Source organism: Arachis hypogaea, chromosome 1 (genome assembly GCF_003086295.3).
Source record: "Arachis hypogaea cultivar Tifrunner chromosome 1, arahy.Tifrunner.gnm2.J5K5, whole genome shotgun sequence".
In the NCBI taxonomy this organism is placed as follows: Eukaryota; Viridiplantae; Streptophyta; class Magnoliopsida; order Fabales; family Fabaceae; genus Arachis; species Arachis hypogaea.
Window position 1 is genome coordinate 34,549,045 of NC_092036.1, and position 17,089 is coordinate 34,566,133.

General features: G+C 35.3%; 4 protein-coding genes across 5 annotated transcripts; all 4 read left to right on the plus strand.

Annotated features, from left to right (window-relative positions):
• Positions 1 to 426: 426 nt before the first annotated feature.
• On the plus strand, positions 427 to 1,284 carry LOC140181744 (protein FAR1-RELATED SEQUENCE 5-like). The gene is made up of 2 exons (XM_072226372.1): positions 427 to 796; positions 914 to 1,284. Exons 1-2 carry the CDS (start codon positions 427 to 429, stop codon positions 1,282 to 1,284), a joined length of 741 nt encoding a protein of 246 aa, XP_072082473.1.
• Positions 1,285 to 1,289: 5 nt separating this feature from the next.
• On the plus strand, positions 1,290 to 2,111 carry LOC112712426 (protein FAR1-RELATED SEQUENCE 5-like). The gene has a single exon (XM_025765348.1). The coding sequence runs from the start codon at positions 1,290 to 1,292 to the stop codon at positions 2,109 to 2,111; it is 822 nt and encodes a 273-aa protein (XP_025621133.1).
• An 8,303-nt stretch (positions 2,112 to 10,414) lies between these two features.
• Positions 10,415 to 15,323, plus strand: LOC112801905 (V-type proton ATPase subunit D). Of its 2 annotated transcripts, none has more exons than XM_025844863.3 (2): positions 10,415 to 11,459; positions 14,040 to 15,323. In XM_025844863.3, exon 2 carries the CDS (start codon positions 14,067 to 14,069, stop codon positions 14,853 to 14,855), a length of 789 nt encoding a protein of 262 aa, XP_025700648.1. In that variant the 5' UTR covers positions 10,415 to 11,459; positions 14,040 to 14,066; the 3' UTR covers positions 14,856 to 15,323. The 2 variants fall into 2 exon arrangements, with proteins under 2 accessions (XP_025700648.1, XP_025700642.1); XM_025844857.3 differs by having other exon boundaries at positions 10,415 to 11,385.
• Positions 12,574 to 12,953, plus strand: LOC112801922 (dolichyl-diphosphooligosaccharide--protein glycosyltransferase subunit 4A-like). Its single transcript, XM_072197354.1, has one exon. The coding sequence runs from the start codon at positions 12,704 to 12,706 to the stop codon at positions 12,815 to 12,817; it is 114 nt and encodes a 37-aa protein (XP_072053455.1). The 5' UTR covers positions 12,574 to 12,703; the 3' UTR covers positions 12,818 to 12,953.
• Positions 15,324 to 17,089: the final 1,766 nt, after the last annotated feature.

Sequence of the window (17,089 nt, forward strand, 5' to 3'; positions counted from 1 at the left end):
AAAGAGCAAGTTTGTGACCAAGATATGATGGATGAACAGAATAAATTCGAACAAGATTTCGGAGATGAAGTTACTGAGGGAGCGTATTTTTCTGAATCTGATAAGTCAGAAGATATCCTTGAAGCTGCTTATGCAGTTGACTCCGTGCAAGACATTACAACTTTGAACTTTAGTGAAAATTTTGCAGAAGAAATTGGCAAATATCACTTTTCTACTTTGCGCCTTGCATTTGATTTTTATCTGAAGTACTCAAAGTTGAAGAGCTTTAGTGCAAGGAAGAGCAAGACTTTCAAGAATAGTATTGGCGAGATTTACAAACAAAAGTTTGTATGTCATAGGCAAGAATTCAGGGAGGAGAAATATTACACGATGAAAAAAAGGAAGAAGGAGCCTCGATTGGAAACAAGAACTGGGTGTGAAGCCTGAATGGATGTTAAATTTGCACCAGAAACTGGAAGGTGGCATATCTTTTATTTCTCTGACGAACACAACTATGATCTATTGGATACACAATTCAGTGCTATGTTGCCTGCCCACAGAAAAATGTCAGAGGCAGATATTATGCAAATGATGAATATGCTAAAGTCTGGGATTAACACTTCACAGATATTTGGTCTTCTAACTAGTCAAGCAGGCAGGTATGAATTTGTTTGCTATGGTCCCAGAGATATGTACAATGAGATTGCTCGGCAAAGGCATCAAATTCCTGGTGATGCAGCACGAGTGTTGAAGAAGTTGGAGGATATGCGGTTGAAGGATCAACAATTATATTTCAAGGCATGTCATGATTCAAGAGGTTTGTTACGTAACTTGTTTTGGTATGATGGGATTAGCCAACTAGACTAACGACTCTTCGGGGATGTTATTGCTTTTGATGCTACGTATAAAAAGAACAAGTATAGTTGTCCATTAGTCATATTCAGCGGGGATAACCACCACAACCAAACAATTACTTTTGCTGCTGCGTTAATTGTGGACGAAACTACTGACACATATATTTGGCTCCTGCGTCAGCTCATGTTTGCAATGAAGGGCAAGAACCCGACCTCAATAATAACTGATGGGGCCATGGCAATTAGGAATGCAGTAAGAGATGTATTTTTCGACGTCAGACATAGATTATGTGCTTGGCACCTTATTCGAAATGCAACTAGCAATGTCGGAAATCCATCGTTTACATCTAAATTCAGAAAAATCATGTTGGGAGACTATGAGATTCTTTTCTTTAAGCGTAAGTGGGTTCAACTTATTGAAGAATTTGGCCTTGAGGATAAGCTGTGGTGATCAACATGTATGAAGAGAAGCATATGTGGGCTACTGCATATATAAGGGGAAAATTCTTTGCTGGATTTAGAACTACCTCAAGATGTGAAGGTTTACACTCAGTTGTGGCAAGGTATGTGGGGTCGCGGTATGATTTGACAAGTTTTGTAGAGCATTTTCAAAGGTGTGTTGCACACTTGCGCTTTAAAGAATTTAATGTTGATTATGAATCTACATGTGGGGTGCCCGTCATGGAGACTTGTACAGAGTTGCTAGAGAGATATACTACTGAGTTATGCACTCATGAGATATTTCTTCTGTTTCGGCCATTTCTCTCTAGAGCTGGATCAATGCGGGTGTTAAACATAGAGAATAACGATGATTGCATAAAGTACATTGTGTGTAAGTATGGGAGGCCCGATTTTATGTGGACCATTGATTTTCGTCAAGAAGAAATGATCTTCATGCGTACCTATTTAAGAATTGAGTCATTTGGAATTCCCTGTGAACATATTGTGAAAGTTCTGGTTGACAGAGACATTTGTGAGATTCCCCGATCATTGGTATTGAATAGATGGACAAAAAAGGTTAAATCAGCACTCAATGATCCAAGTGGGTTCACCAGGGATGCTGTTGTTATTAGTCGTCAAAATGCCTTGATGGAATTTTCAAAGCAATTGGCTCCTGTTGCTGCTAAAGTTCCAGAGAGATATGAAGAGACACGTGACATAATTATAGGATTGTACTCATCTTACAAGGCTACAGACGAAGGCACTAATCAACCTCAGTCAGGTGTAGCTAAAAGTAGCAATCCGTATGTGCATCAAAGTGGTGTAGGCTCAGGATAACCATCTAGGAAGAAGCGACAACGTTGTAGTGTTTGTCAAATGGAAGGACATAAAAAGACAACATGTCCTTGGCAAAAGGACATTGACAACAACGTTATAGAAGATGAAGCTAATGGTTTGGATGATGGCGACATGTATACCAAACCGATGGCTGATATAGATAGTGATGATTAACAACTCTATAAACTAAACATTTTTGCGTAGAGAATCAGTTTCATATTTGTATTTATTTATGTATTTTCACTATATTAATGAAATTTTATATATTCTTCCAATAGTCGTATTTATGCTTTTTAGATGAAATAATTCTCAAATAAATATCGGTTAGCAAAAAATAGGGTATAAAAATCGGTCAAACCGGTGGTTAACTGATAAACCGGTAAAAAATCGGACGGTTTTTTAGTAGTTTTTTGGTTTAAACTGCCGCACCAACAGCGTCGTTTAATGGGCTGGAGAAAAAAATAATGTCATGAAAACCGATCCGAATCGGCCGGTTTTCGAAATTGGATAGCTTTATGCCGCGTTTTGGATTCTGAAGAAATGGGAATGAACCCTAGTCTCAGACAAACCCACTCACACCTCTCATCTCGAGCCTCTACAGTCCACTCTCATTAAGGGTGTTCAAAACCGATCCAATCCGAACAAAACCGACTAACCAAACCCAAAAAACTGATAACTAAACAAACCGAAAATAGAAAAATTATGCAAAAATGATTTTTGCAGTTTTTTGTGGTTTGGTTAGGGTTTTTGGTTCTGATAGATAAAGCCCTAACTGAACCGAACCGAACCGATGTTATTAAAAAACCCTAATATAAAAGCATCCCCTTCCACAATCCACAGTTACATTCCATGTGACCTAAATTCGCTACCCCAGGAATCCGAACTCCCTCAAGCCCTCTCTCAAGCGCCGAATCTCAGCACTGAACATCCTCCTTCTTCGCCACCAACGACGCTGCCGGATAGTACCATCACGGCGGCACATCTCTTTCCCCTCCCTCTGCCTCCCTTGTAAATTCGTAGGGCTTCTCTCTCTCCCTCATCCTCGACGAAGCGCAGCAGCATGCACGGACGTACCAGACGCAGTCGAAGCCGCCGCCGTTCGTTGCCCATCGGCTGTCAGTAGTCGCTCGTCGCTCATCGCTCGTTTCCCGTTCCATTGAAGCAGTGTTGTCCGTACATCTCTGGGTTTGTGGTTCATGGCCGCCATTGTCTCACCATCATGGATCTCTGTCGCCCTCTGTAATGGACTTTAAGTCTAAGCCTCAGGTTTGTTTTTTTGTTTTTTTGTTCTGAAATTCGGATTTTTTTTAATTCTGGTTTAGTCTACTTATTGAAGTTAATTTGTATTGAACACTTAATTAGCTTGTTCTTGATTATATGGTTGAGTTGTTGATTTTGAGGTTGTTTTATAATTCTGAACTTTTATTCTGTTGTTAATTTAGGGTAATTTTGGTTTAGGGTTGACTCTGAACCTTTTGTTTATTCAATGTTAATGCAGGAAAGGGGAATTAGCTTGGTTGTATTTCACTATTTCTGATTCAGTTTTGTTCTATTTTTTATTCAGTTTGGTTCTATTTTTGATTTAGTTTCTTGGTTTTATTTTTGCTTGATTTTTCTAAGTATTATTGTACCATCTGCTTCCTCCAATTTTGCAAAACTGTTAATGACCTAAATTTGGTGTGCCTCTGCTAATTTAATGTTACTGATTTCTTAGTCGAATTGATTATTGTTAAAGGAAATGTGTCTTTTATGTACCATTTACGGGTTTATTGATGATTGTATTTGTTTCTCATTTTAAAGGTTGATACACCAAGGCCCAGTCAGCCTGGTCCTGCACCTCGTCCTGCTGGTGGAGTAGGAGCATATCACAACGTGAAAGTAATGTTATTAGAGCTTTACAATGAGAAAACAACGGATTCTGTGCCTCATGAGAAAACTGTAAAATCTGAAGATGATAATTCTAAAAGACCTATCGCTCTAATGGAGAATTGGAAAGGGGGCTTCCATTGTTAATCTAGGAAGAATTGATTGAAATTCTGTAATATATATACTTCGTATATGTCTTAGCAATATATGGACAGATTATTAAAATGCTTTGATATATCTTGCATGGTGGGTTTTTTTAGTCGACATTCAATAGATTAGTTTAATGTTGAACAAATGAAAAGAACAAAATAGAATGCAAAAAAATAAAAGGCCATGGAATGTTTTTACATAAATTAATTATATAAAATAAAATATAATTCACAAGACATAAAATTTGTATGGCATTGTTGCTGAAATAATAAATGAGAATGACATTACTTCGTCATAAAAATATGAATTTTTGAAACTAAAATATCTCTATATGCATAGATGTAGAGAAAAATTGTAAAAGTCACAAGCAATGAATATCTATTTAAGAAGTCATTGAAAAATAACTAAAGAAGTACATCTTTCAAACATAAAACCAAAGTATAGTCATATATCTAGATTACTCTATTATCTTTACATCTTGTTCTATTTTGTGTGCATATTCCAAAACTCATTGGCCGGCGCTATAAATTGTGACTTCTTCTGGTTGTTCCGACTCCGGAGTAAATGCACAGCGTTTATCATGCGAATATTGTGATCCTCAACCTACAATTTATTTATTATAAATTAGTACAAAAAAATAGGGACTAAATATTAGAGAATTATTTTATAAATGCTCACCTTATTGTTACCATTTGGTTTAAACTCAAAAGTCATATCCATCCACCTCATTACCCAAGTTGCAGAGTTCCAGCTTTAACTGCATTGAGGTATATCTTTTGGCCTTTTAATTTTGTAGTCCTGAAATTGTTTATTATACTCTTCAGTGCCATCATCCTTATAGAATTTTGACTTGATAAATTGCTCCAGTATGTTTGCCTGATTTCATTTAACTAGTTAAATAATAAAAACAAAATATCATCAAATAAGCTTATAAAGATTTTTCTTGGCCTTACTAGTGTATTGATAACACGTTCATGATAGTGAATTCTGTCATCATTAAAATGGGTGTCCAAGTGATAGATTGTGTGATCGTCAACTGAAATTATCATTAGATACTAGTGGTCACCCTCTTGAATAGGAACATATATCTATACCATAAAATTTTCCCGTAAGTTATGAATGTTAATGATGAAAAACTATATTCAACAAAGAATATCCAAAAAAATCTTACAAATTTTAAATCAGCAGTAGGTTGCATAAATTTATAAATATAGTGTTCCATCTTCTTCCTTAAATTTATCTTGCTGAAGACATCCACCTAATTCATTAATGCAAACCAATATAACTGTTAGTACATGATAAAGCATGGTTCTATATCAGCATTACATTTATAACTTATAATCAGTAAAATTATCTTGTTAAGGATTATATAACATACCACAAATCTGGGTGGAAGTTACCATGTTGTCTTCAAACTTACATTAGATTGTTCATCAGTGCATCTCAATGCCACTAATTCAAGAACCTGAACCATAATCCAAATATATTACTAGATTGTGTAAAAATCAAAAGTAAATTAATTAATAAATTATTTGGGTACCTTATCCGCAATGGGTCTGTCAGGTATGAAATGTTCAAAGTCTGATCTAGTTGCTCTGATTGTATCTGTTACCACAAGTTCTTCACTGTATCAATAAAAAACCAAAACACATTAGATTGGTCCTCATTCATCGACAACAGTGATAATATCAACTTAACTTACGATGGATTTAGCGAGGCTGAAAATGCATATGTACAGGCCTTTATCTGATCTTCCAAAAGACGCATGGTTGGAGTTGGTATAAATTTACAATGCATTAACTACGAAGTTTGACACAAAAGTATTAGCAATACACAACTAAATGGTTAATTAGAAGTACTCATAAGAGACTAGCTAATTAAAGATTAGTGTCTAAGTGGTAATTACGTCCTTAATGGAAAAGAAATAGACTGGTCTTTTATAGTCATTTATGGGTTGGCTTAGTACATAAGACGCCTTGGATTTATTGGATGATTTGGACTCAATTTTTGGCTTTCTAATTCCGCCTGGGGAAGCGAAGGGTAATTTTTTCTGTGTCCCCATAGAGGTCTTACCCTAGGAAAAAAACATATTCAGTCAATTCTTATTATCATGTTAAAAATATACTAGTAAAAAATATGAGTTGTTGTCCATTACTTCAAATGCATATACCTTTGATATATTTTTCTTTTTTGTTGCGGCTCTTATAGTTGGGGATACTAGGTTGTTCATATTGATCTCGATTTTGAAGGCATCATCGTGAATGAAAGACCCTTTGTTCAGTCCAATAAGATCATCTTCATCGTCTGATATAGCAGTATGAATATCAATATCCAAACTCTTAACCTTCAATTTATTTGAGAATGGACGTGTCTTTTGTACAGAAAGCTTGGTCGGAGTCTCGAAATCATTGTTCAGACTGAGTTGTGATATCATTGTCTCAATGCGGCTAACAGATTCAAGGATTTTATCAATCTTTTCATCCCGAGCCATGTTTACAACTCTCATTGATTGCAAATATTTTAGGTAAAATAATGTCATATAAATGTAAAAATAAAAAAGAGTGATAAAAAATGTTTATACTATATAGATTGTATGACATAATATAAATTGCATTACTGGTTGTCAAATTAAATTACCTCAATGCTACGGAGGACATCTTCCACTTTACTAGACAATTCTTCACTTTTATTTAGATCCTTGCTTTGAATAACATCGTCATTGATAATTATGTCATCCTGAAACATGAAAACATAAAAGATTAAATTACTCATAATACATTCTACTAAAATTTTAAACCCGATTACGTCTTACCTTAGCACTAGGAATTGTAGTTCCAATTTGATCACCAAAATCAACTGTGATAATGTCACAGTCTGTAGCCAGTGACATATTCTGTATATTACATGCATCGTTGAGGACTAAATCTTCATTAGGAGGAATATCCATGATTATTATCAATTGAAGAATATTGTATGAGTAGATTTGGTTGAAAGGCAAATACTTAAAAAAAACTGTCAATGTATAAAAAATTAATCGGATTGAGCACATATATATACACCCAAAAAAGATAACCAAATTTTAATTCTATTTTTTTTAATTTTTAAATTAAGTGAACAATCTTAAACCTGTTTAAGATATCTTATCTTTTGGTTAAAATTAAATACAAAACAAATTTTATCTTGATTTTTATTTACAATTTAACAAAGTAAATTTGATTATTTCATATGATTATATTTTATCTATAATTATTTTTAAGTAGATAAATACTCAAGTAATAATAATAATTTTTATTAGACGCATCAGATTAATAATTAAATAAAAATAGTATTAAAACTTGTTGATAGGCACCATACCTAATCAAGCTCCCACCAATCGATTGAAATAATAATTGTGGATACTTCAATCGATTGCACTTAGAAAACAATCGATTGGAACAGTAATTAAGTGTACTTCAATCGATTACAGTAACAATACAATCGATTGAATTAGTAATTAAGGATAATTCAATTGATTGCATTAAAAACCAATCGATTGAAAACAGTAATTAAGTGTACTCCAATCGATTGCAATAACAAAACAATCGATTGGAATAGTAATTAAGTGTACTTCAATCGATTGGAGTAAGAAAACAATCGATTGAATCAGCAATTGAGGGTACATCAATCAATTTCACTACTAAAACAATCGATTGAATCCATACAAACACCTGATTGCAAGCATTTTTCAATCGATTGGTTTCAAGAACTGATTGTATCTTAAGGATATAGATAAACTTAAAAAAGATTTAGCTGCATACAAAAGTCTCACTGAATATTCAAGAACTCTACATGTGAATTAAGTTCCTAGATTTACAGGGATGAAATCATTTAAAATTATCAAAATACCCAATGAACAATAATACCTAGGACTCTCAAAAGTGAAATGACACATTTCATAATACAGTGAAAATAACACCTAGATTTTGTCCTAGATTTTTTTGTAACTTAATAACATTAACTCTCATCCAAGAATCAATGGGGATCATAGGATCATGTGGAGTTCTAGATAACAATTTCTTCATGGCCCAGGCCTTGGGATGATGCCCCTTGGGTTTGTGATGCCTAAATTAGTGTATAAAAGATCAATTATTTCTGCTTGACGATTGATAGCTTCATTTTTCCTGTCTTGACGCTGCCTCATATTAGCAAATTGCTCTTCCATATATACTCTCATGCTTCGTAATTCATCCATCAAATCTCGCAATGTTGGTGACGGAGGGGGTAGTGATGGGGTTCCTGTGATTGTGCTTGCACCTCAGGGTCTTGTGGTTGTCCTTGGATCTGAGATTCTTGGGCATCCGGATCTCTTCCCATTTGTTTTAGAGTGCTGTCATCAATCTTGGCTACATTACTCAAGACGACACTTTTCTCTTCACTCAAGTCAATTCCAAGTCAGGTGAAAATCTTGGTCCAATGGCAAGCATATCCTAAACCAACACTTGATTTTTCTTTCTTCATTTCAAGCATATGATGAACCATAAAATAAGCCTAGTTTATCTCCTTTCCAGTCACCATAGCCCAAAGCACTAGAATATCTTCGTTAAACAAGATTCCATGGTTATGTTTTTTTAGAATCAACATGTATGAAAATAAATACATTAATATATGCTGCTCATTACCCAACCCACTGCAACTTATATTACCTCTAGAATCTATATGTGGATTCTCATACTGTAGACTTTGCAAACCAACCAATCTATTATATTCACCCCATTCTTCATCTGCCGCAACACCTCCAGTAAATTTTGCCCCATGATAAACTATATTCCATTGTTCAGCTAATTGTTCCAAAGTAACTCTATAATGTTGTGACCCTAAATCAAACTCAATCAGCGGCATTACCTCCTCACCCTTTTCATCAGGTTCAGGAACAACATAATTTAAAGTACTATAAACAGCCCTAACCAAGTGCAGGTAATAACCATCCTTAGTTTGTACAAAATCAGTTAAGTGTTGTGTTTGCAAAGCATTCCACACCAAATTATAATGCCTATTATGAATGAACTCGGCTATTATGTACCTGGGAGGAACAATTTTCCTTGACTCGAACTTCTCCACATAGTTCTTCAATGCCCTCGGAGACGACAGCCACCTTGCCATGTAATGGGATGAAGCAATTAGTTTGGCAGAGGCAGAGCTTTCTCCCTCAACCCTAGCTCTTTTGGCGTTCTTAGTTCTGGCCATTATGGGAATATTGGTTTGGTGGGTTTTGTAAGGATTTGGATAAGGGTTTATATTATGTATGTAGTTTGGAGTGGATGTTGGTGAGATTGGAGAAGAAGAAGAGAGAAACTTTCTGGATTTTAGAGAGAGGGGGGAGGAATCGAAATGGTGTTCTTCGGTTTCAAAACGGGGAGAGAGTGGGTGTGAGTACGCATGGTTTTCTGGTTTAATAGATAGCGCAATTCAAATTTCAATCGATTGGATTACATTACCAATCGATTGAATGCATAAAAAACATCATTTACCTTACTTTCCAATCGATTGAATTGGAATTCACGTACACACTTCAATCGATTGAATTGGGTAAATCCATATTGTTTTGGTGAATTCAATCGATTGAGTAATAAAAACAATCGATTGAATTGTGAAGCTCAGGTTGTTTTGAAGCATTCAATCGATTGGAAGGTATAAACAACCGATTGAATTATAAAAAATCCACATGTTATTCATCATCCAATCGATTGAAATACTATGACCAATCGATTGATTTATGCGAAAACCATGTTGCCTTGCAATTTTCAATTGATTGTTTTGTGATAAACTGTAATCCAATCGATTGGTTTTCAAGAAAATACGATTTCACGGTCCTGGACGAACGTCACGGATCAAGTATAAATTTTTAATCCATTAGAATGGACAAAAACTTTATTACGATCAATGGAAGATTTAATTCATTATTGTTTTTGTTTTTTATTATTAATAAACATAATAGTTGATTCATAAAATAATAATTTATAAATAAAAAAATAGTTTTTATAATTAAATAAAATATATGAAAATTTGTAATTAAAATTAGAAAAGGATTATTTAGTTGTTACTAAAAAACTTAAAAAAATATATTTTGTTATAAAACCATTTAATAATCCAAATATTTTGGGACCAACAAATCCTTTGCCTTCAAACGCTAATCCTCAATACTCTTACCGTGATTTCTATAATAATAAAAAAATTGCATTTACGTTTTTAATATATAAAAATTATATCCTTGGTATTATTAATTTACAAATAATTTATTTTAGTAACTTGTTTTTTTCTTTTATTGTGCTAAACTTCTAGTACACTCACCACACCATAATCCCAAGTTAAGCGGTGAGAAAGCAACATATACACCATCTTTCACAAACAGACCAAAAATTCACACAACATCAAAATTCACACAGCATAAAAATTCACAATTAACACAAACAGCAAGTAGCCACCTAACAAGGGAATGAAGTGGTCTGTTTTCTTTTTTCAGAACTCAGAAACAAAGTGAGAAGAGCAACGGCGAGGGGAGAAGAATTTCAGTGAAGTCTTACCGGGGTGAAGAGCGGCCGAGGGGAGCGACGACAAGGCGAGCCACGGCAAGGCGAGCCGCGGCAAGGTGAGCCACAGCAACGTGAGCGATGGTAAGAGCGAGCTATCAATGGCTGGAGAGAGGATAGCACCGCGAGCAGAGACAGTGGCGATCTTCGCGAGCAGAGGTGACGAACTGACGAACTACGACGACACTGCGAGTCCGGCGACGGCAACGGTTGATGATGAGTGCTCCGCGGAGCTTGGGGCTGCTAGGGTTTCTCCTTGAGGATGCAGAGACGAGCCTTGGGTACCGGGTGCTGGCCTGCTGGTTGTGGGCGGGTTGTGGCAGCATGGTTCAGAAAACCGGGCTGGCCGGTCAGATCGGGCCGAGATCCGGCCGGTTCAACTGAAACGACGTCGTTTGTAGCTTATAAAAAAAAGAGCTACCTTCTCCAATCTGCTTCCAGCCCCTTCGCCCATCCCCTTCCGTTTCTCCAATCTGCTTCCTTCTCAAAACACTAGCCTCCATCGCCGCCGCCCGTCCGTCGCATTGAGGAGCTTCTTTCTTCGTCCTGTCGGCTTCTCCAATTGTCTTAAGTCTTCGTCTTTTACCCTGTTCGCTCTCACCAACTTCGTCTTCATCTTCTCCAATCGTCTTCCTCTTCCTCTCGAGGTCAACTGCTCTTCGCCATACTCTTCCAAACTTCTCAGATCGAAGGTCAGTGCTTTGAAGATATCGTTATTGAAAGCGTTTTGTGTTTTGAAGATATTGTTCTTCGTCATACTCTGCAGGTGATTATGATTTTGTGTTTTTTTTTTTTTTGTGCTCTGTTCAGTACTCTGCTGTGCTGCTGTTTTGTGGGTTATGATTATTTTGTGTAGTGATGTGCTGCTGTTGAGTGATGAGCTGCTTTGTGTTTTGTGATTAATTGTGCTTGGATTGTGAGTTTGTGGCTGCATTTCTGGAGTTATGTGTAGTTAGAGAATTAGCGCCAATTGCTTGATTAATTAATCACATGAAACACTAATTAGAATGATTTTTTTCACTTGAAGCCTTGAAGACCTGAATGTCATAAACAATGTTATTTTATTCTACTGTGATGTTCGTGAACATTGTAGATTTAAACTGCTAAGCAACAACTTGCTTTCTGATTTTGTTATAATTTATTCTGATTTTTTTTTTTTGAACAACGGAGCTCAACACAAAGAGTGGAGCGAGAAATAATCTAACAAACAAGGAACCTGTAAAAATAAGACCAGAAAACTGTCCCTAGTGTTATCTTCGGCATTTCCATCAACAACAAAAGGATCTAAATTACACCACTATCTATAACAGATTACAGATTTACCAAACACCTCCTCAGCACCTCCTTCTGTGTTGTTGAAAATCCGCCTGTTTCTCAAAATCCGTCTGTTTCTCTCTAGCCAAATGTTCCAAATAACGGAGAAAAAACATATGAGCCACTTGTTGCGGTCTCCTTGTGAGCAACACCTGTCCAGCTCTCAAAGTGTTCCTTTAGTGAGCCTGGAATAGACCACGAACTCCCAAAGTCAGATAGCCATCGACACCACACCTGCCAAGTAAACTCACAGCCCAGAAACAAGTGATGTATATATTCAATGTCTTTTTTACACAAAACGCATATGTTATCACCTTGTTGAATAATCCCCAGTCTATGCAATCTTTTTTTGGTATTAACTCTCCCTATCAGCGTAAACCAAGTAAATAATTCCACTCGTGGTGGAACCAAACCTTTTCAAATGGTTCTGGTGAAACTGTAGCTGGTGACTTCCTCAATTTATTCTGATTTGTTAGGTTACAAGATTCTAATTTCTGAAATCTGATATATGGATGCTGCTCCATATGATCATGTTTTAGGAATCAATATTAATTAAATTAATTCTTAATTCAGTGTTCAGTATATGAGATTCACAGTTCAAATAGTACGCGCTTTCAGTTGGAAAATAACGATAAATCTATTTTGATGCCCAAAACCATGGTAATGACATGAATTTATTTTTGCTTCCTGCTACAGATGATTGATGATCAAGATCTGGGTTTCTTTGCCAATTTCCTTGGCATCTTGATCTTTGTACTTGTGATAGCTCACCATTTTGTTATGGCTGATCCAAAGTATGAAGGGAACTAGGGTACTGTGTGATTGTGATTTTGATGTTGTAGACTTAGCTATTTTTCTAATGGAAGTTAAGTTGATATAGATAGGAACGTCATTTTTACCATGTGATGTGAGTTTACTGCTATATCATATCAAAGACTTCATTAACACTAGATGAATTTGCTAAATGAATATTTTGTTCAAAAACCACTTTGAATGATTATTGATTAGCTCTGCTCACTGTTGCTGTGCTCGTTCTTCTCTGCTCACTGCTAGTACTCTGAATTTCACTACATTGTTGTGCTTTTTGTGCTCATTGTCTTTAATTCAATGAAGGAATAGATGAACTGAATTAACTCAATTAACTAGATGAGCAGATGATAGAATATTTGTTATTGGTTTGGTTAATTCAATGATTTTTTTTTCTGTGACTATTTTAATGAGTTCAATAGTGATATAATGACTAATGAATGATAAATGTTAATCATTGATGAGATCAAAGGTTATATTAGATTCATTGACACTAGATGAATTTGCTAGATGAATATTTTGTTCAGAAACCACTTTGAATGATTATTGATTAGCTCTGCTCACTACTGCTGTGCTCGTTCTTCTTTGCTCACTGCTAGTACTCTGAATTTCACTACATTGTTGTGCTTTTTGTTTTTAATTCAATGAACGAATAGATGAACTGAATTAACTCGATTAACTAGATGAGCAGATGATCGAATATTTGTTATTGGTTTGGTTAATTCAATGTTTTTTTTTTTCTGTGACTATCTTAATGAGTTCAATAGTGGGATATAATGACTAATGAATGATAAATTGTTAATCATTGACGAGATCAAAGGTTATATTAGATTTTGGTTAGATGTAGTGCTTTAAATTTGGAAGAAATTTTAAAGTTTATATTAGACTATAATTATGTTTTAGTGTATTATTTATAATTTATTTATTATTTTATTATAAAACGGTTTTTTTGGCTAGACCACGGTTGAACTGGTTGGACAAGTGAACCAGTGACTAGAACGGTTCAATGATTGGTCTGGTTTTTAGAACCTTGGTAATGAGACAAGCACCTTTATGAGTTTAAATGTTTTCATGATTTGACACTGGAAATGAAAATATAATTGTCTACTCTTTCTATAATAGATGTAGGATATTGAACTTAGTGAGAATAGATTTACATTTACCGATGATCGGTCAAACGAAATTGAAATGCTTGTTTATTTGTGTGGTTTGTGTTTGGGATCAGATATTGTTAGGGTAGAAAGAAAGAAAGATGTCGGGGCAAACACAGCGTCTGAATGTTGTCCCCACGGTGACGATGCTGGGAGTGGTGAAGGCTCGTTTGGTTGGAGCCACACGTGGTCACGCGCTCCTAAAGAAGAAGAGTGATGCACTTACTGTGCAGTTCAGGCAGATCCTGAAGAAGATTGTGTCTACCAAGGAATCAATGGGTGACATCATGAAGACCTCTTCTTTTGCACTGACCGAGGCAAAGTACGTTGCTGGTGACAACATCAAGCATGTTGTGCTCGAGAATGTTCGAGAGGCCTCCCTCAAGGTCCGGTCCCGGCAGGAGAATGTTGCTGGCGTTAAGCTTCCCAAGTTCGAGTACACCAATGACGGCGAGGTTAACAAGAATGACCTGACTGGATTGGCCCGGGGTGGACAGCAGGTGCAGCAGTGCCGAGCTGCTTACATCAAGGCAATTGAGGTCCTTGTGGAGCTTGCCTCTCTTCAGACATCCTTCCTCACACTTGACGAGGCAATCAAGACTACAAATCGGAGGGTTAATGCCCTTGAGAATGTGGTGAAGCCTAGGTTGGAGAATACCATTAGTTATATTAAGGGAGAGTTGGATGAGCTAGAAAGGGAGGATTTCTTTAGGTTGAAGAAGATCCAAGGATATAAGAAGAGGGAAATCGAGAAGCAGATGCAATCTGCCAAGATGTTCGCTGAGGAACAGGTTGCTGAGAAGCTTGCATTGCAAAGAGGTATTTCGCTGAATAATGCTCAAAACATTTTGTCTGCAGCGGCACAGAAAGATGAGGATATCATTTTCTGAGTGTAGAGCATTGGTTTTGTTTGGTTTTCATTGTTCTGAATATAAACTTGCTCTGTTGTCGTGTGCTGCCGCTGCATCTTCCGGTGAGAAACTTCCGCTGCATTGTACCATGAATAAAGGAGCTTGGTTTATGTTCAATTATTTGTTTGTTATTTATGAACACCATTTATATCATATTCAGAGGTATAATAAAGGAGCTTGGTATATGTTCAATTATTTGTTTGTTATTTATGAACACCATTTATATCGTATTCAGAGGTATCGAGACAATCAGCACTTCAAAGTATGATTCTTCTAGTATCTTATGAATTTTAGCTATGTTGTGATTAGCTTTGACTTCCCATTCGAAAGTATGGTACATGATATAATGGAATCTATTTGTTGTAGCTGAAGCATGATTTATGGAACATGTGGAAGAGCAAATTTATATTTATTAGGACTTGTATCTTGTGATGCTGATTGCATTAATTTAGTCTTCCAATTACACTTTCCTTGCATCTAAATTGTATTTGGAGCTTATTAGCTGTATTTCACATTATTGTCTAATCCATCTAGTCCATTCCACCTTGAGGATAGGCTCCGCTATTAATTTTTGTATCAGAAGTATTTTACTTGTTTCAAGACCTCATTGGCAAAATAGTTTTGTATATTTTGAGGTGGTAAAAAAGGCTAAGTAATGCACTTTAGGACAAGAAAGCAAAAAAAGAAGTGGTTTTACGGATCTTGAGTCTTATTAAGTTTTTATTTGTTCATTTTAATGATAATCCTCCACTAGATGCTCCTTTTTTTCAATGCTAGTTGCTTAGTTAGCGGCCAAGAGTTACTGCATAAACTTAAGTTGTATGCAGAAAACTTATATGTGCATAAAATTGGAGGAAGAAACTGAATGAAAATGTTAGTTGAAGACTAAATCTCTATTACCAGCATTTTAATGGTATGGAATGTTGGACTACGTTTGGAGGGGAGATTGAGATTGGAAGACATTAAGAGATTGAGATTGGAAGACAGAGATTAAGAGATTGAGACTGAATTAATTTTTTATATTGTGTTTGGTGTAAAATGTATTGAATTGTATATTTTTAATTTAAAATAAATATAGAGATTGAGGGATGGATTTGAAATTTGAAAAGTTAATTGAAGATATTTTTGATAAAAAAATTATTAAAGTTTCTGTTTCTGTCTTCAAAATTTTAATTTTCTGTGCCTCTTTCTGAAGGTACTGAAGGGACTAAAATTTTGAAGATAGAAACTAAAAATGTTTCCGTTTCTGACCACCAAACATAATACTGAGTCTTAGTTTATCAGTCTCAGTTTCTTTAACCAACCGCTATCTAGGTGACAAGAGTCCACAATAAGTAAGCATTTTAAAAGGAAGTGCAGTTATCTGGCTGAAACTTGACATTGAATATTGCATGTCATATATAGTGTGTGCCATTGTGCGGGTGCATTATCTCTTAGCACCTTAATTCAAACATTTTCCTGCTTCCTTGTTTCAGCAATGTACAAGTTTTGCAAATTAGGCTACATTTTGACTACTTTTTATACTCATACATTCAATTTCGTTTAGACTGAAGCAATCAAATTCATATGCACATTATTATTATTATTGTTTTGGTTTCCATATGCCCAAATTTTGATGATGAATGTTCTGTGAGATTCTGAGTATTGCATGGTCCATCATTTTACATTATCAATTTCGTTATTTTGTAAATTTTGTTTCACCGGTTTAATTCAACCCAAATTTGAGCATCCGTTAAGTTACATGGTATGCTTTTGGACGTTTATTAAGTTATATTAGTTTATTCCTGACAACTAAAATAGTCAAGTTAACCCATTGGATTTTCTAGACAAAAAGGTCGGCTGTATTCTCAATTTTTTTTAACTTATAATCTAGTTTTATTAACAACTAAATCAAAGTATTTTTTTATATGAACTAAAGCAACGCAAATATTTTAATATAAGAATTCATAGTGAGATTCTTACACCTGAAACATACCAGCTTTCTGTATAAATAAATTAAGAAAGAATCTCAGCATCGTAATATTAACTCCAACACAAATAATGAATCTAGAAAAATAGACTAACCACATGAAAAGTAGAGAGAAAATGTTTAAATGTAATACTTAATTAAAATTATGAAATACTTGAAGCCATGACGTTTTTTTTTTCATTTGTCAACGATTATCAATATTTACAAAGAAGATCATGATAAAATTAAATGAGATATTTTGATA

Coding starts and splice junctions, on each gene's coding strand:
- LOC112712426 (XM_025765348.1), top strand. CDS start 1,290: ATGTATGAAGAGAAGCATATGTGGGCTACTGCATATATAAGGGGAAAA.
- LOC112801905 (XM_025844863.3), top strand. CDS start 14,067: ATGTCGGGGCAAACACAGCGTCTGAATGTTGTCCCCACGGTGACGATG.
- LOC112801922 (XM_072197354.1), top strand. CDS start 12,704: ATGATTGATGATCAAGATCTGGGTTTCTTTGCCAATTTCCTTGGCATC.
- LOC140181744 (XM_072226372.1), top strand. CDS start 427: ATGGATGTTAAATTTGCACCAGAAACTGGAAGGTGGCATATCTTTTAT. Junction 797..913: donor GGCATGTCATGATTCAAGAG/GTTTGTTACGTA, acceptor GTTGTCCATTAG/TCATATTCAGCGGGGATAAC.